Genomic DNA, 20,375 nt, shown 5'->3' on the forward strand with positions numbered 1-20,375 from the left:
GTCTTTTCTATCAGCCCATGAACTGTTGTTCTTGGTTATAATCCAAACTTTTTTGCAATAAACCCTCCTCCTATGAGAGTGTAAATGTATTTTCCAGTCTGACAAACAATCTGCCTTATAAAGTGGTGTTTCATAGGAATACTTAGTGTTTCTTGTCCACAGCAAGTAAAGAGTGCATTGGAAATAACAAGCAGAGATTTGACAGACAGAAAAAATACGTTCTGTCAAAATAAACTAAGGTGGTGGGCGTTTCTCCACAGTTCAGGGGAGCAGTTTCAGATGGGAAGTTAGCTAAAAATGTGGGCAATGGTTCTTGAAATCACACTCAAGCTGCAAAATTTCCCTGAACTATGACACATGATTTGTTTATGGGGACGTGGTTGTGATTGTAGAGCCTTTACTCCCACATACTGCCCCTAATTCCTGTTTGCTTGCTCAACAATGCAGGGTGAGTGTGTGTGTTAAATGAGTTTTATTAAATTAGGTATACATAAGATTGTCTATTATGCCATTTGATTTTGATTTTTATGAATGCTGTTGATTTACATGTTTTTGTGGTTTAACATTTTCTGGAAGTAAAAATTATAATATTGTCTCATCTATTAAGCTTGAACAAACACTTTACCTTATTTACCAGAAACTTCCATGAAGACTTAGGCTAGAATGCATTCAAGTTAGAATCTGATCAAAATGAAAGGTATTGGTAAATCCAGTCACTACAACAAGGGATACATGGATTAGAGTTATAGTTGTAATATACAAATAAACAGCAGATAATCACACATTTCTGCTTTTGTCCATCATGTTAAGTTGCTCTTGTGTTTCTACTCAATCAAAGGTATAATATTGATTTATTACACTGAAACAGACTTGATCACGTGTACTGTCACCTTACATCAGTTTATTGCTGCAATAAGACTCTCTCCTTTCACATCACAGAGTTGCTTTACTTCACACACCCTGTCTCAGAAAAACACTTTCAAGCTGAAATTACAAGCTTTAACTGTAGGATCATTTATTTCCTTGTGGCTTTTTTAACTGAGAGTTAAGTTAAATGGCTGTAAGGATCATTACACTTGACCTCACTCGCACCTTTTGTGAGTTAAGAAACACAACCCCTAAACACCAATAGTAGCATAACATAATGTGATTTTATGTATTCACAGTTTTTCTGTAGTGGGAAATGACTTTGGTTGTTGATTGATTTTGAAGGTGGGACTGTCTAGGTAAGCAAACAAGGAAGTGTGTCATGCTTACAGTAACAACTTATGATACACACACACCTACCTGCATGCATGCACACACACACACACACACACACACACACACACACACACACACACACACACACACACACACACACACACACACACACAAACACAAGCCAACACCTGTGGGCTCTGTGGAAACCTTCTTTAAGCTGCTTTACAGAAAGTTGTTTCATAAAAATGCCATGCTGAACAAGTATGTCTTCATGAGTGTCAGTTGTTCCTCATAGGTTGCTGACACAAACAAAAAGAGGGCTTAAAAATAAGCTCCACCCCAAAGTGGAACTTACTTTGAAGGAAGTCACACGTCTGAGTTGTCAGACAACCAAAGGAAGCCGAGCAAATGGTAAGAGCTTTTCGGTTCTCTGTGTATTCTCTTGTTTCTATCAGAAAACATGTCATTTGAATGTATTGGTTTAGGCTTTCGTGATGTATCATGTTTATGTCACGGTACTTAACTGCCTCTCGTGCATGAACATAGTTTCTTATGTCTTATGTCTAAGAGAAATACTTGAAATACCATTGGGCAGCAGCCCATGGAATTGTGTGTGTGTGTGTGTGTTGCCATGTTACTGTGTGTGTGTGTGTGTGTGTGTGTGTGTGTGTGTGTGTGTGTGTGTGTGTGTGTGTGTGTGTGTGTGTGTGTGTGTGTGTGTGTGCTGGAAGCTTGCCTAAATCTGAACCCTCATAGTAAAAGCTTGGTTTCAATCGCCCTTATATTGCTTTCGCTGCTAGATCATTGTGATAATTGTGTGAGTTTTTAAAGCAGCAAGCAACCTCTTTTGGCTTCTTTAGTTTGACTTCCTTAAAGTAACAATAACAGGAACAAAAGTCTGCTAGCTTGCAGCTAAAATTAAACAAGTTGAAACGTGTTGTGATATTACACAACATGGGAATTCCCAGTGACTGTAATACTTAAAACATCTGATGACAAAGATAACTGATAATAGCTTTGATAAAGCCTGATTTCTAATCAAAACACAAGACTCTCCACTTCGACATTACAATCCTGAGCACACTTACTTTCATAAATTGTATTTTCTGTGGTGTGATCTGTGAATACATGTAGATTTCATTCATTCTAACCAGAGATATGTAAATCATTCAACAAAGAAGTACATTGACTTTAGAGTTGTAGAACAAAGGACGATCTCTTTCACCTTTACAAAATTAAGGTGGATGAAAAATATAAATACTTTTAAGATAGTACACAACAATGCATTAAAGTCACTCTACTCCATATACTCCATAACTCACAGACAAGGCTCAATAATTAGATCAGTATTTCACTAAAGTATTAGCTTACTATAGTCACAGAAATTAGAGCTTAATCTAATAAATTAACACTTTAGAAGGCATGTTGCACCAGCTTCTCATAAATAGATCTGATTATTATCAATAGAATCATCATGATCCACTGTTGTCCATTTCCTGAAACGCATCACACACTCTCTTGGTATTTATTATTGGGAGTTTCCTTAGATGTAGTTTCTGTTGAGCACAGAAACTGTCGCTTCAAGACCATTTGGTGTAGAGAAGATTGAGAGAGATTGTGTATTTGTCTGGAAGTCCCCCATTTTTGATGTAACTTCATATAGTGTTTTTTTTCCTGGAGCAAAGTAATCATATTTAAGTAAAAGATGTCAATACTATTTCAAAACTGTGCATTAGCAATATGAAATCAGGTGCCTGAAAGATCATAGCATGAGAGACATTCCACAAAAGTTGCTGTTTTCTTTTTTCCCCCTGTTACTCTACAGCCTTCCTTAAATAGATACATATATATATATATATATATATATATATATATATATATATATATATATATATATATATATATATTGGTTTGTTTTGTTTTGTTTTGATTTACTTGAGGAATCCACAAGATTTGAGATTATGAAACAACCTGAAACCAAATATAGCATTAACTGATAATATCAGTACTTCATTTCTTTGATAGTGCATTCAAATAAAATAGAAAGAAATAGACCATTTCTTAAGAAAGAGGGCAGATTCCCTCAGTGGGTATGGGTCAACAACGCCCAAGCACATCAGCAGAAACAGGCTTACACTGGCATGTTTCACTGGGACTTTCCAATTGCTCAATACCCATAGAAAATACTTTTGTATGTTATTCTTTCAGGAAGGGCCATCTACAGGGCCTTTACAGATAAGATTGCTTATTGTTTGTAAAGCCAACAGATTTGTACAGTGTATGCTTTATCCCCCAAATATAGATTCCATAACAAGGATGTTTGTAAAGTATGCTGTGGTTAAACAAATCAGTAGTGGTTTGCAGGGCTTAGCAGGATGGGTTTTTTATTGCAACCACCCAAAGGCAGCTCCAGCCTCTCTGCTGGCTTCATTAGCATAAGAGTTACATTTATAAAACATGTTAGGAAATAAATAATTTGCCCACTGAGATAAAAAAAACAAAAACCACTTCCCCTATCTGATACCCACAGATAAGAAATACCCAAAGATAAAAGTTGAAAAACCTCTGCATCACAGGCCTCAATGTTGATGAGTGCGCCACTAAGCCTGCCACTTTAATGGTTTCCTGGTGGCACCATGCTTCAATGAACTAATTAAAAATACATCATGTGAAGTAGAAAGATCTTGTAAGAAAGCTATTCACTTGACTATTCACTTTTAAATTTGAACTTTTAACTCTCTATATTGATTGGTTCAGACGTTTACATTTGACCTCTTGATTCTCTAAAGGATATTCAGGTCATCTGATGAGCAGCCTCAGAGGCTTGCTCTTTCCTGTGTTTTTTATTGTCATCATTAGTTCTAGTATTTCATCTTGACATATGTCTGCTATACACATTGTAGTCCATGCAGTCTTCTCTTTACATAGTGTAATCTACCATGACTGTGAGGCTTATGCTGTTTTAAATGTGCTACAGAGATTAATTTGACTTACATTGACTATTCTTGTTTGTCTTTTCAACAGGCACTTCACTGGAACCTAAATCATTCTCTGTGAGTAATCACTGCTGTTGTTGTTTTTTCAACAGTTAACATCATGTTGCTGATAGAGAATGATATCATCAGTCAGGAACTCGTTGTTAATAAAGCCCCCATAAGCACATATTTTTTGGGGTTGGGTGAGAAAGAGACTTTCCTAAGAATAGCTGGTGATGTCGTCATGGAAATGAGTAAAACCGTTGAACATGTGACGGTCACTTTTAAGAGTTTCAGATTCGTCACCTACAACATTTTTACTGTAAGTGAGCATCATGGATACTCAGTTTAGAACCAACTGAACTTTTGCACTTTAAGGATCTAAAACGGTTGTGACACTTACAAAAGTATTCATACAGCTAAACTGTGTGGGTGTATAGTGAGTCTAGTGGGCTTTATATTGATCATATCCTTTTGTATGTTTTTGTTGTAAGTAATTTTAGCCTTAAAATGATGACAGTGTGGAGCAGAAGCAGGATGAGCTATGTCTGATGTGATGATCAGTCAATATGGGCACATGTGAGAGTGAAACTCATGGGAACTGTGGCTATGGGGCCAGGGGATTTTTTAAGCATTACGTGCCCAGAGATAGCCATTTTTCTGATGTTGCTCTTTTGTTACCGGGTAATAATGTAAACAGTTTTTCTTTTTATCTTTTTAGAAATGAAAAGCTGACATTCTGTCTGCTGGCCCTGCTATGGCACTTTGCTGCCAAGAGTAAGTACACCAGTGTTATCAGTTCATCAACACGCCTTCACCTTGGTTAATACTAAGACTAGTGGTTAATCTTTCAAGAAAGTAGGCACATAGGATTTTTTAAATTCTCTTTTATGTTGCTTTTGTTGAAAAGCTCACTCTTGCTGATAAGTTGAATGTTAATATTTAAACAAGTAAAATGTCTCTGCAACAAATATTGAGTTACAACCACCAACCAGTTACCTCGGCTTAGCATAAAGACTAGAACCCAAAGTCAAACTAGCTGTTTCCTATTTTTTAAAGTGCTTGTGCTTAACTACGCTAACCGGCTACTTGCTGCAGGCCTCTATGCACCATACAGAAGTCAGTGTAGTATCAATCTTTAAATTTCATTCTCAGCAAGAGAAGATAGTATTAGGTTACTGTTACTTTCCTGCCCATACAGACTAACACAGTGGCTAGCTAGGGAAGAAAGCTACACATCTTGAAAGCTAAAGATATGGACTGTTTACCCAGAACTTGGTAGACAATTACAACAGAGACAAAGGTCCCATTAAGACAACCATTAACTTGAAATCACCAAAGATGAAGATAAAAGGTAAAATGCAGAATCAATTTTAGTTTTCCGACCTTTCAAAGTAAACCAGGAAAACGCTTAAGCGTAACATTTAATTTGATAGGTTTTGATTACGAAAAAAAGAGAGGCACACTATCAGTCATTTATTATGTAATATAGAGAGCAAACATAGACCCAAAGGGGAACCGAGAAAAGTGTCCTGCGTCATTAAAGAGAGCTTTAAATAAAGCCTCAACCTTAACCCTGACCTTCAGGCTCACCCAAACCTCAAGTGAGTGCTGTTAGCTTAATGAACTCAGCTTAGGTTGCTTTCTACTCTAACCATAGACAAAGCAAACCGTGTCATTTAAGGTTTTATGTAACATAACAAACACGTCTTGACAAGACAGATTTGAAAGCCAATAATTTTTCTGTCTTTATTTCTCTCTTTAAAAAATATAACACTGCATGGCTTGTTGAATTCTCCAGTCAGTGCTCCCACTTTGGCAACTCACTGTTCATGGTCCATGATTTTGATTTCTTACCTTTAACTTTACCTTTACCTTTTTTTAGGGCTCATGATGTTTATTACTGAAAAAATGGTTTCACGTGAACCACAGTATTCCTAAAATAAAGGACTTAAGAAAACATTATTTTAAACTTCGGGCTCCTGTGGCTCAGTGGGTACAGTTTGTCCTCTCTAAATCGGAAGGTTGGCGGTTTGATCCCAGCTCCAACAGTCACATGACTAAGTGTCTTTGGGCAAGACACTGAACCCCAAATTGCTCCCTCTGTTGTTCAGAGGTGTGTGAATGTGTATGAATGATATTAGCTAATACTGATGGGTCCCTCACTATATATAGAAGCCTCTACTATCAGTGTATGAATGTGGTGTGAATGGGTGTATGTGACGAGTAGTGTGAAAGCACTTTGAGTGATCAGAAAGACTAGAAAAGCGCAAGTACAAGTCCATTTACCATTCAAACTGTATGTAAATGTTTCTGATTGTGCACCAATCAGATTTGATTGTCTCTGATTTATTTCTTCTCAAACCCGCTTACCTATCTTTTCAGTAGATGCTGCTGTGATTAGGCTCAAAGGAGAGGTTGGAGGAGAAGTGATCTTTCGCTGCCCGGTTGAACGAAGGGATATTCAACATCTGTTCTTGCAGAAGGACCTTTCTTTAGTGAATGGCTACTATAAAGAAAAAGTCCTACCTAGCACATGGCCGAACACAAAGATGGATAAGGAAACAATGACTGTGCACATGAACAGTTTGAACGTTTCGCACGAAGGGAACTATGACTGTTTGATCGAATACACCGACACTCATGAAACTCTTCCAACAGTTATACACCTCAGTATCACAGGTATGAGCATTGCATTTAAAGTTCATTCAAATTCATGTCATTTGAACGCTTTAGTTGGAGGGTGTAGATAATTCAAGCGTTTTTAAGTCATCATGTTATAATAGTGAATATAAAGTTATTTCAAAGCACCTTTATAACTTACCCATTTCTGACTTTTTAGGGGGAATGGTTTTACTATCTGGAAGTAGTGCAAATTAAATGGATTTAGAAGGTGGGATGGTTAAACGCACAGATATTGATGTCACATATTGTGGAATTGAAAGATTATAGAAATCCTGCCTGTTCAATCTTTAAAAAATGTAAGTACTATATCATCAAAAGCTAATAGTGAGTAAACACTTTCAAAATGTTGGATAATTGGGACGTTGATTAGAGGTCAATGCCCCTGTTTTCAATTTATGTAATTCTACATTATCCAGTGGGGTAAGCATGGAATTATTTGTCATGTATTGAATCTTATTTTTGAGTCTGGTCTACTTTTACTCTATCAGGGATGGGTTGTTTAAAATCGCAATAATAAGTACCAGATCAATCTCTCCCTTTTCAATTCCTGTGTTTTCAGAGTCAGGCAGGGAAAGCCTCTTGGCAGGTTATCCATTCAGAGCACTCTCATGTTCATGTGTGAAAGATAATCTAAGTTTACATGCCCATCATAATGCTAAGTATCATTAACCCCTATCAAAAACCCCTCTTTGCTGAAAACCACCATCTCATCACTCTCATCAGCATATTTGTTTATATATGTTTCAATTACTTGTTTGTGAGTTTGTGTTTTCACTACCGAGGACTCTTTGGGAAATACACACTTCATGGTGCTTGCATTCAACAGGGCTACTTTGGTAAACCTTGACATTCTGGAGGTTTCTCTGAAAGTGCGCTTCTTCCCTCTTTCTCTCACTCCTAGCAAACTTCAGTGTGCCGGCATACACAGTGCTCCACCAGGATGAAACCCATTGGCTAGTGACGTGTTCATCTCATGGCGGCTACCCGACCTCTACGATGATCTGGAACACAGATGGGAGTGAGATGGTGAAAGTTGTTAACAGCAGTGAAATGACTGATCCTATCACCTTGACAAGCAACATCTCCAGTACTGCTCTCTTCAACTGCTCCAAGGGAGAGATGAAGTCAATCAGCTGCTCTGTAGGGAGCGTCACATCACCACTGTTCTCTGTCTGTGAGTACCAAACATTAAGAAATCAGTCCCTATGGTTTCAATATTTAGCTGTCCTATCTTGTATAGCTAAAGGTCCAAATAATAATCCAATTTTGTTTCCAATAGTTTGCTTTATGGCCAAATACCTGCTAACTATTCATTATATTCCAAACATAAGGCTGTACTTTGTATCAAGTGATAAAATATCATACCAACATGCATAAACTAAGATGGTAAACCAAGTAAACAGACATCAGCCTAATAGAATTTTCACTTTTAGCATGCTAATAAAGCTTGAGGTAGCATTTAAGCTTCACTTAAAGCTGAAAATAAATATTTCCTCACAGATCAGCTTCCTCGTCAAATCTTAAAGTCCTACATCAACTCTACACTGTGCTATGACAATCAAACAGTGAAACATGTACAAGATTTGAAAGGCTGCAAAAATTCCCTCAGATCTTTCCCTAACAGCAGACATGAAAGGGGACTCATACTGAGGGTTTTCACACCTTTCACACTTCCCAAAACTTCCCCAGGAGTTAAACATAACCCTTTATTCAGATTTTGATAGTGTCTTTTATTTTGAAATGACACATCAGATCTTTCTGTGATTGGCAGGATTAATCCATGACGTTGTCTACTATCAGTCTGAATTGAAATTAGTCAGTGGAAACTAGGATTTTTCAAATAATCTCACTTTGACGGTATCCAGAATTATTACAATTAAGCCGATTTTTAAGTGACTTTTATTTTGAAATGACACATCAGATCTTCCTGTGATTGGCACGATTACATCACGAGGTGGTCTACTATCAGTCTGAACTGAAATGAATCAGTGGAAACTAGGATTTTTCAAATAATCTCACTTTGGAAGCATCCAGAATTATTGCAATTATGCCTAATTTCAAGTGTCTTTTTATTTTGAAATGACACATCAGATCTTCCTGTGAATGGCAGGATTAATCCATGAAGTTGTCTATTATCAGTCTGAATTGAAATTAGTCAGTGGAAACTAGGATTTTTCAAATAATCTCAATTTGAAAGTATCCAGAATTATTGCATTTAAACTTAAATTAAAGTGTAATTTATTTTGAAATGACACATCGGATCTTCCTGTGATGGCAGGATTACATCACGAGGTGGTCTACTATCAGTCTGAACTGAAATAAATCAGTGGAAACTAGGAATTTTCAAATAATCTCACTTTGAAAGTATCCAGAATTATTGCTATTGTGCCTAACTCCAAGTGTCTTTTATTTTGAAATGACACATCAGATCTTTCTGTGATTGGCAGGATTAATCCATGACGTTGTCTACTATCAGTCTGAACTTAAATTAGTCAGTGGAATCTAGGATTTTTCAAATAATCTCACTTTGAAAGTATCCAGAATTATTGCTGTTATGCTTAATTTCAAGTGTCTTTTATTTTGAAATGACACATCAGATCTTTCTGTGATTGGCAGGATTAATCCATGACGTTGTCTACTATCAGTCTGAACTGAAATTAGTCAGTGGAAACTGGGATTTTTCAAATAATCTCACTTTGAAAGTATCCACAATTATTGCAATTTAGTTTAAATTAAAGTGTCTTTTATTTTGAAATGACACATCAGATCTTCCTGTGATGGGCACGATTACATCACGAGGTGGTCTACTATCAGTCTGAACTGAAATTAATCAGTGGAAACTAGGATTTTTCAAATTATCTCACTTTGAAAGTATCCAGAATTATTGCTACTATGCCTAATTTCAAGTGTCTTTTATTTTGAAATGACACATCAGATCTTTCTGTGATTGGCAGGATTACATCACGAGGTGGTGTACTATCAGTCTGAACTGAAATTAGTCAGTGGAAACTAGGATTTTTCAAATAATCTCCCTCTGAAATATCCAGAATTATTGCTATTTAGCTTAAATTAAAGTGTCTTATTTTGAAATGACACATCAGATCTTCCTGTGATGGGCACGATTACATCACGAGATTGTCTACTATCAGTCTGAAGTGAAATTAGTCAGTGGAAACTAGGATTTTTCAAATAATCTCACTTTGAATGGGTGAAGAATTATTGCGATTTAGCTTAAATTAAAGTGTCTTTTATTTTGAATGACACATCAGATCTTCCTGTGATGGGCAGGGTTTAACCATGGCATTGTCTACTATCAGTCTGAACTGAAATTATTCAGTGGAAACTAGGATTTTCAAATAATCTCACTTGCTAATATGCTACAATTCAAATATCTTTTATTTTGAAATGTAAAATAATGTCTAGCTTTAATAGGCAGCATCACAATGACAGGTTTCATACTCACAGTCTGAATCAAAACACATCAATTGAAAATGGGATTTATTGTAATGCCAAATATATATATACCAGGCACTTTTTCATATTTCAGTCAGCTTTTATTTTGAAAATCCATTTTAGATCGTCCTGATGACGAGTCAGACAACATTTAGTGTGTTCACCTTTCGGTGTTCAGTTGTGTATTGATTCGGCTTGTTTTGTTGTTATATTTGTGTTAAATGAGCTGCAACCATTGCAATTTTCTACTCTTTCAAGTTGCTTTACTTAGAGAAATGTCAAATCCGTGTTTCCTCGCTTTTACCGTAATGCCTGTTCCAAACGCGCACAACAGAATTCAGTGGCGGCTGGCTTGACTATCGTGTCAGACGTGGAGGCTGGCTTGACCGCAGTGGATCTTGAAAAACCTCCTGCATCTTGTAAGTCACATGTATGGGAGCATTTTGGTTTCCCTGTAAAATACAGTGAATGCTGAATGTGATTGAGCCACGTTATGAAATTCCGTTGCGCACCCACTAGACCAGAGGCCGTCAATACCATAGACTGTAAAAAATATGGACGTAGTATCCGTGACGTCACCCATCTGTTCCTGAGAGCTGTTTTGAAGCAAATCGACGGCAGCAGCCATATTGGTAATGCGGAACTCAACTAGGCAGAGTGTGACGTAGTGTGAGTCTCTTAGCCAATGGCTGTGTGTTCCCGACCGGGAGTCACGTCAGTCATGTCCTTATTTGGGCGAAACTCATAATCTTAATATCTTCTTAACCGTCACGTTAGAAAAAAATTCACCCCCCGTACAGTGTGTGCCATTAGAGAGATTAGCGTTGTAGGGCCAAGCCGTTTTTTGAACCAGGCTGTAAACATGTTTATTAATGCTGCAAAGATCGTCTTTTTCCCATTCATATCTATGTGGTTTCCGGTGTTTCTGCAGCCAGCCTCAAGCGGATTTTCAATGTATTGCAGTTTATATCACTTCCGCATTGGCTTCATCGTTTGAGACCGGAGTTTGCCGCTTGGTCAATACGCGGCCCACTGGCCGCATCCGGCCGCCTATTTGTGGCCCCCGAACTGTTATTCCTTCACTCTGTGTTTTGGTCGGGTCACCGTGTGTTTACCGGGACTTGTCTCCATGTCAACGATACGCAGACAGGCTGTTACTGGGTCACTTAGAGTCCACTGCTGTGAGTGCAATTTTTTACTTTCACTTTCGTTTATGGAGCAGTTCCATGTTGGCACTTTGCCAGATGTAGGACCCTAGAATAAAACGTGTGTTCCAAGTTTGCAGCTCTAAGAAAAGTGGATGGTGAAAATCAGAGATTGAAAGAAGAATGGAGTGAAACTTTTGAAGTTCCTCTGCTCCTTCACTTGCCATGCCATGAAATGCAGTGAATGAGGCAGGACTGGGCCCACAGATAGGGTGCTTTGCACATGCTGTACATTTTGAGTTGAATGTTGTTTGTATTTAATGGGCAAAAGTGTTTTACAAAATAAATGGAGGGACAAAGTTATATTTGTCTTGTCTCCTTTTTTTTTTTTTTCTTTTTTTTTTTTTGCTGATCCGAAAAATGATCCGATCCGTGACTCAAAACGGTGATCCGATCTGAACCGTGAGTTTTTTGATCCGTTGCACCCCTAATCTTCAGCATAACAGCTCCACCATGAATTCTTTTTATAGTGAAAAAGGAAAATTATGTGAATGTTGAGAGCTATTCTTTAGTCTGAGATATTACATGTGGCAGGGCAGTATCCATCCCCAGCCGCAGCAGTTCTTCCAGTCCAGCCTTTAATTTACACATTTTCTGAGAGCCGCCTGGTCCTCACACTGTCAGATTAGTTTCAGTAGAATTGGCACCTTTCATACAAGTAAACTGGTAAATATGGAACAGTCGAAACAATCATGCACATTTCCATTTCATGCCTCCCTTCAAATTTTGAAACCATCTACACACCTTTCACATTTGACATTTCCTATTTGGGTAAAAGACGAGTAGGTATGAGCCTCATAAGACATAAACCCTCTTTGTGGTGGATTGCTGTGAGCACTGTTATCATGAGCGTAGGATCTGGTTAGCATTCTCAGAGCAGTTGAATGTTAGTAAGTAAATCTTCTTATCATCAGTACACCACCACCAACAGCAGCAGCAGCAGCAGCAGCAGCAGCAGCCACTGTCCCCATGCTGCTGTGCAGCTCTATTGCACCTTTTGTCTTTCACCCCCTCCTCTCCTTCTTCTCCTTGATTTATCGGAGAAGGGAAACAAGTGTTTGGGAAGTGAACTTGGACAGAGCTCACAACAGCATCTCATTAACCTCTAAATAGCTCCAGATTAATAACAATGACATTGACAGATGGTTAGTTACTGAATCATTGAGATGGGACCCTGGAAAGGGGAGGAAATATAAAATTACAGAACGTTGACTCTACAGATGACACACCAGGGCCTAAATTGCAGTTCAAAATTGTGGTTTTACACACAAAATGTTCAAGTCCCACAAGTCTGGAACTTTGGAAAATTGCACCTTAATGTACAAAAATGTTACAATGAACCTGTATGACACTCCAAACCAGCACACATTTTCAAGATGCCATATCAGAACGAGATAATTCAGTCTGGATTGCTTGTCCACCAGCTCATTTGCCCCCTCTCCCCATCATATGTACTTTAGTAGGTGTATAGTCAAAAGTGAAAAAGCTATCTGCCAAGATTTAGATTAAGCATTTGGATTTAACAGTGATTTTAACTTAAATATATTTGTAACAACAAAATCAAATGTCAATATGATCACAAATATTCCTCTCAATGTGATAAAAACAAAGTGAATGAAAAATTCACACTACTTTTAAGACATTTTAGAGCTAAATGTGGAGAATTGTTACTGTTTCCAGTGTGCACAACTTTACAAACAGTGCCCCATATCTTTCTACACTATTTGTAAACATTACACAGACAGGATTACACAGTTACCAACATTTAAACTGAACTTTATGCCACCATAACTGTCCCACAGATACAAGGCTTGATATAAAATGAACTTGAAGGAGTCGTCCACAGCTCCAAGATAATATCCAATAATGTACTGTGGCCTTTATATGATGTCAAAACTTTAACTCAAAATTGTAGTTACCTCCCCTCAAGTAAGGAGAATATTACAACATGCTCCTTCTCGGAGTGCAGTGCTACTGCAGTCCCAATCCTGCTTCCGTGGAAGCAGATTGGACCGTGTCCAAAATTGTAGCTATTAATGGGCACTTTAAATACTGAGAGGGTATGAATGATGCAATGAAATTGAGGAGAAACCTAAGAATGTGTGACAGACGGTTGTGATGACTGCTTTGAAAGCAATATCTGACCTGCCTCTGAACATGGAGGCACTTAACGTACAGACAGCATGTAAATAAAAATAAAGGATGATGTCAAATAGCCATCTTTTGCATGTGATTACTGAAGCACTTCATGCTCTATATTTAGAGCTACACTAATGGATATTTGGCTTCACACAGCATGTGCAGTTTTAATTAGAGGCTAACTAATACAGGTTTGTGCTGATTAATGCAAGGACAAACTCAAGCATTAACTTTGCCCACATGCAACTTGTTTGCCATCTTTTTCTTCCTTCACAAAATAATAAAATGTTTGTACAAACACTCATAAACATGCACACCCACACACACAAACTGAACAATTAACCTTGTACATGCTCCATCATAAGGCAAATTATGTCTTCAATATAGATGATCTAGTACTGTATTGATGAGGCTAAATACGCTAATCAAACACAAACACTGAAACATGTTGAATATTTTTTATCCATAAGAATTAAAATGTCCGTGGTTGTAAATATAACAGCTTATCCTGCTTTAGAGGGATTTGGCACACAGTAGGGCGTCTTTGCCAAATAAATTGTGGTTGAATGTAGACTTAGTTATAATTCAAACACATTACCCCGCCCTTGTGGGCTGGCCAAGAACAAGTGTGTTTAGAGTTTGGGGTTGCGTGGAGCTCATTGGACACAATTGCGACTGCTCACAGCAAACTCTGTGAATGTTTGCCAACAAAAGATAAAAGCTACCATGCAATCTCCTCCTCAGTTTTGTTAGCTTGCAGCAGTGATGGACCTATTTCAGTAATGGCATCCATCTACTTGAACGTATGCAAATTCAGGAAAATGAAACATAGGAAATGTCATGCAAAAAGAATTATTTGCTCTAGGAAGTGGGGCCATTTATCACAATAACATGATGGAGTGGCTGTGAAAGACTTGGAGAGGTGGAGATTCCAATGCATTTTATTTGTGGGGCAGTTGGCAGAACGCCTACACATCAGAGGTGGAAATGTTTCATAGATTCTAGAGCTCAGTGTGATGACTGTGAATTTTCTCAGAGATGATTTGCTTTTATCATGTTTGTTTAAGGTTGAAAGGTCATTCTCTCCTTACCTGTTTGCTTTTTTTCCTGCATGTTCAGATAACTCATGTATGCAGACAAGTTGAGAAGAAAAAAGACGATCTAACGAATGTGTCCTCAGTGGTTGTAAGTTGTGATTGATTAGATAGTTATGTTGCTTTTACCATTATGATCATGTCTTAAGAGGCTGATGGAAAGACATGAGAAAGAAGGAACCTCTGTGGTTCAGAATGCTTCAAAGTACTTAATAATATTGAGAATATTGCACTGATTTGGTCGTATGCTGGGCAGTTGTTTTTCAGCCTGAGGATGAGATCATAGTCTGTTAAATGGGAGATTTTGATTTTCTTCCTTCGTCAGCGCTTGCTTCTCTTTTTTTCTCTCACACCCACACATCCTGGTGAGGTGGATCATTACAACAGTATTAGCACTTTCAGTCTGGCCTTGCTTTTGTAATAAAAAAATCTGATCATGCTTCAAGTTCACAAATTCCCCACCCAGCTGCTGTTGCTTGAGGCGACCTCCCTGTTTGGATAAAAGCGGATTAAACTCAAGGCACCAACTAGTCGCAACGTCTGTAACGAAGGAAAAGACAGAAGAGAAAAGTAGACAAGAGGGGCTCTGCTGGGAGGACAGGCTTGTACTCTGATGGCTGTCTCTCTCTTTCTGTGTCATCTCCTTTAATCACTGAAATATGCCTCTGAAGAAGCAAACTGCTGTTTCAGCCAGCAGAGGAAAAATTTGATTCATGTGCGGTGAATTTAATTTGTATGCTATTTACAATGCGACTGGGGAAATCATCGCTGTTCGATGAAAAGTGATGCCCTTAGGCTCTGTGCTGGGCATGTGTCCCATGCCATGTGTTACAGTATGAACAGGTGTTTTTTTTAGACCTACTGCTGTACTGAGGGTGCACAGCAGAAAACTCAGCCCCTGACAGCTGCCATTTGTTTGTTCATAAATGACTATGATCTGCTCATTTTGCTGCAGTTCTCTATTCCTCAAGCACTCACACCCGCACCTCTTCTCTCTCCAATCACCGCAGCTTGTCCTCCCCTACTTCTTTCAGCTTCTCTCTGCCTGTAAGTGTCTGAATTTTCATCAATATTCATGATCTTTTTATAAGGTTCTGATGATACAACAAGTTTCATTCGCTGTTCAGTTCTCACAACAGTTGAGCTGCGGGGAGATGAGCTGGTTTTAAAGGCATAGTATATCGTAACCCTAACCAAGGTAATGCAAAGGAATATCAACAGTAACCAGCTATACAGGGAAAGTGCCAGCAGATCTCTCTCTCTCTGTCTTTCTCTCTCTCTCTTATTACCTGCAGATTATTTACAACTTGAAAAATGCAAGAAAAGGGTTGGAGAGCAAGGGGTAATTGCCCAGTAGTTTGTTGATCTTAGAATGCAAGCGCAAACCAAGCAGCAACCTCCGGTCTAAAAATATGAGTCCAATGCGGAAGTGCTAAAAACTGCAGTTCATAGAGGATCCGCTTGGGGCTGGCTCCGCAACTATTGGAAACCACATACACACCTATTCAAAAAAGACCATCTTCACAGCAGAAATAAACATGTTTACAGCCTGGTACAAAAGAAGAGTGTAGTCTGGATAGCTCATTTCTCGAATGGCTCACACTGTAGGGGGTTGATTTTTTTTTCTTACGCAGCAATTTCAAAGATATTTAGATTACGGGTCTTCCAATGAGAGGCACAGCTGACTTGATTGACAGCCAGGAACACTGTAGCTGTTGGCTAGGAGGCTCAAAGCCCGCCTCTTTACGTTTGAATCGCTCCACAGCAGCAATATGGCTGCCGCCGCCGATTGGCCTCAGAACAGCGCTTCAGAAACAGATGGGTACGTCTATATTTTATACAGTCTATGGTGCAAACTAGGGGTGGGAATTGATAAGATTTTATCAATGTCAATGCAATTGTCGATTCTGCTTATCAATCCAATTCCTTATCAATTCTCTTAACGATTCCTGAGTATTTTTTTGAGGGGAAAAAAAGTAGTTCTACACAGTCTTCTGCACCAAAAGAAACCATTTAATTTTTCCAGAATTATGACTGCACAAGAGTGAACATGAACATTTTCAACTTGAACATTCTGAACAATAGGTTGACCTCATTCTCGGGCGCGTGAGTCCGGACGTGGCCCCTCGAGCCTGGATGAAAAGACTTTGAATTTGGAGAGGAAAAGCTTTTCCTCCGGGGGTCATCGCGGAAGTAATTTACCCACTCTCGGTGCCTCATTTACAGCCGCGTGAGTCGGGACGTAGACCCTCGAGCCTGGAGGAAAATACTTTGAATTTCCTCTTGGTCAAAGGATTTCTGCATCGCAGAGTGTGACATAATCCAACGTGACGTGACGTGACCTGACGTGCTGGAAAATGAACCATTAAGAAGAATCAATAACATTTGAGGTGCACGATTCTGATGGAATTGATCAATTGGAACAGTTCTAAGTCGGACCCGGTTCTCGATTCCCACCCCTAGTGCAAACACTCCCTTGAGCTGGGTTGGAGCCTTGTTAAAATCCAACCTCCAGGAGTTGAGGGCTTAGAAAACTGACCTATGGGTCAAGTGCATATTTGGAGAGAAAAAGAGAAGGAGTGTGTTTTTAACCAATTATATTGTGTCTTATAGCTACATCCAATCATTTTAAATCCAGTACTATGCTCTTATCTATCAGCTTTAAAAGTCAGTGCACATCTGTTATAGCTTGTTGATTGATTTCGTCATTCAGACCTGCGACTGTGTTATAGATCTCTGTCTGTCAGCCTATGTCTGTTTGACTGTGGATATAAAAACACAGCCACAACAGTCTGAATCAGTGCCGTGCCTTTAAGATGTGTTAAGAGGTATTTGCAGTGTGAAATGAGACATTCATTAACGTGGTGTTATGTTTCTACATTACTCCAGCACTAATCTCTTGGTACATTGTTTGCAAAAATAATTTCCTGGTTTATAGTCCTCATTTGTATTTCTTGAGCAGCAATAAAGGGATGTTGGGTGAAAGATGACAATACAGGAAATTAGCTCAGAAAAGCAGCTGTTTCTTTTTACATACACATTGTTTGTTTCTTCAACAACTTGCATTATGCCAATTTTGAGTTGCAGAGCACAGGCCCTCTTGTGTTTTCAGACTTCATTTTGCTGGAGGTAAATCAATTACTGCCAGACAATATGCAGCTGAGATGATCAGATTAGTAGGGAGGCTTGGGGAAGATCGGAGGCAAAAGGGGGGGAAGGTAGGAAAGGGACAAGCAAAAGGGACACTTGAGAGCTTCTCTCTTCCCTCTTTCCAACCCTAACTTGGTCAAGGCAGATGGCTGTGTAGCATGAGTCTGGTTCTACTAAAGGTTTCTACCTGTGAAAAGGACGTTTTTATGTCGGTTGGTTGGTTGGTTGCTTAGTTGGTTGTGCTTTCAAACCATCAAACAGGATTATTTGGTTGGATTGGATCTAATTTTGATTGGCTCTAAAAATGCAATATGAAGCAGTTTTAAAGATTTCTGATCCTAAATTCTTTGTTGATGACAAAATGGTTTGGGTTTTTCTGATTTAAGGCCAAGATCAGGAGCAATTTGATGCAACAAAAACTGGTGCTACCTTGGAGATGGAATGGGTTTACACTGACAAACAGCCTTGGCCCCACTTTCCAAAATATTGTCTGACATGTTCATATATTCATTCATTTATTTTGTGTTGCTCTGTGTTCACTTGGTAAAGCTGGGAGTAGGGGTTGTGTGTTTTATTCATTCTTCACTTTGAATCGAAAGATCTCAAGGCTGCACAACTGTTAAAAGCCTGAATAAATTAAAAAAATTGATTCTCTGTCCCTATAAACACAGGATCATTGTGATTAAAGATGTAATATCCATATAGTATTATCAGTGGAAAAAAAACAACAGATGCAAAATGCACTTAGAAACGTATTTTCATCAACAGCTGAATTTGCTGCTCTGAATGGGCCATAAAATTACAGCCTGCAGGTGTGAGGCATAATCAAGATGATGGTTTCTGGTGGCAATTTTACCAAAAAGATAAGGTTCATGAAAAATGAATGCAACAAAATGAATTGATGGAAATGTTCCTCCTTAAGCCTTTGTGATATTGTCTCTGAAATGATCATGGATTTCTCACTTTAATACTAAAGGTAATAATAGTATTACCTTTGGTCAAAATAAGTATGTTTCAGCAACTGTGTGTTGTTCTATATTAGTTTTATAAGAGTTAGATATTCTCTCAGAAAGTAGTAACAAATGCAAAAGCTATTTTAAACTAAACTTAAAGACATGATGCAAATGTAAAACTTTAACAAATATCTTTGTGGCAGCTAACTTTTTGATTGACACATCAATCATAATCCATGGCAACTTTCACAGCACAACATGGAGCAGCACACAGAGAGAGTGTTCAAAGCCTACATGTTTGACCCCAAATCTGAAGACAAAAAAACTCAAGCATCTGAAAATTATTTATTTCAAGTGGTCTCTGAGTGCTGACTTACAAAATACATATATAGAATCTAACTTTTAATACTATTTAGTCTCCATTATCGAGGTATCAGGAACATGTAATGCCCAGAGCAGTGGAAACTGCAGTGTAGGGAGGCAGAGCATGGCTCCAGGTGCCAGACGGAGCCGTTTGGTTAAGCTCTGAGCTGTTTGGGGATAGTTAGTGAACCGGTCCTGGGGAAATGAGTGAAGCATATGCGGGACTAAACCAACATCTAAACCGCGGCTCGCTGTTTCCCCACCGTAGTTCAGAAATAGAAGAATGACAACAATCTGTCATCTTCACCTGTGGATGTGAAGCCAGGGACAGAACACTTAAACACAGTGGCAAAAAGAGCAGGGAGATAGCTATACAGACAGATTACAGGCAGTACGTGATTAGCAGACAAGCTAAGAGCAGAGGCAACACAGAGAGGAGTTCGCTCAGACATTAGGAGATGTAATGAGTTTTATTAAACATGTAGGCGTGATTTAGTGTTTTCTTCATGATGAGTTAGATATTTATTTCATTATAAATATCAAACTGAACCCCGCCTATTTTAACCTAGTGTCAAAACGTTATAAAAAACTTGACTGATAATGTCTGAAAAAATAGAATAAAGTTCAGTTCTAATATATATACATACAGCATCTCACAAAAGTAAGTACACCCCTCACATTTCTTCTAAAGATGATGCACAAGAAAGTCTGCAAACAATTTGCTAAAGACAAGCAGACTAAGGGAATGGATTACTGGAACCATGTCTTGTGGTCTGAGGAGACCAAGATAAACTTATTTGGTTCAGAAGATGTTAAGCGTGTGTGGTGGCAACCAGGTGAGGAGTACAAAGACAAGTGTGTCTTGCCTACAGTCAAGCATGGTGGTGGGAGTGTCATGGTCTAGGGCTGCATGAGTGCTGCTGGCACTGGGGAGCTACAGTTCATTGAGGGAACCATGAATGCCAACATGTACTGTGACATACTGAAGCAGAGCATGATCCCCTCCCTTCAAAAACTGGGCCACAGGGCAGTATTCCAACATGATAATGACCCCAAACACACCTTCAAGATGGCCCCTGCCTTGCTAAAGAAGCTGAGGGTAAAGGTGATGGAGTGGCCAAGCATGTCTCCAGACCTAAACCCTATTGAGCATCT

General features: G+C 38.6%; 1 protein-coding gene across 2 annotated transcripts in view; it reads left to right on the forward strand.

Moving 5' to 3' along the window:
- Nucleotides 1-1,515: 1,515 nt before the first annotated feature.
- The window catches only part of LOC117824936, a 36,152-nt gene continuing 17,292 nt past the window's right edge, over nt 1,516-20,375 (forward strand). The window contains exons 1-5 of one of the 2 annotated variants that reach the window (XM_034700452.1): nt 1,516-1,614; nt 4,228-4,256; nt 4,900-4,955; nt 6,564-6,860; nt 7,765-8,037. In XM_034700452.1, the coding sequence (XP_034556343.1) occupies nt 1,612-1,614; nt 4,228-4,256; nt 4,900-4,955; nt 6,564-6,860; nt 7,765-8,037 (658 nt within the window). In that variant the 5' untranslated portion in view covers nt 1,516-1,611. The remainder of the gene's footprint in view (nt 1,615-4,227; nt 4,257-4,899; nt 4,956-6,563; nt 6,861-7,764; nt 8,038-20,375) is intronic. The other variant, XM_034700453.1, reaches the window with a different exon arrangement.

Source organism: Notolabrus celidotus, chromosome 14 (assembly GCF_009762535.1).
Source record: "Notolabrus celidotus isolate fNotCel1 chromosome 14, fNotCel1.pri, whole genome shotgun sequence".
In the NCBI taxonomy this organism is placed as follows: Eukaryota; Metazoa; Chordata; class Actinopteri; order Labriformes; family Labridae; genus Notolabrus; species Notolabrus celidotus.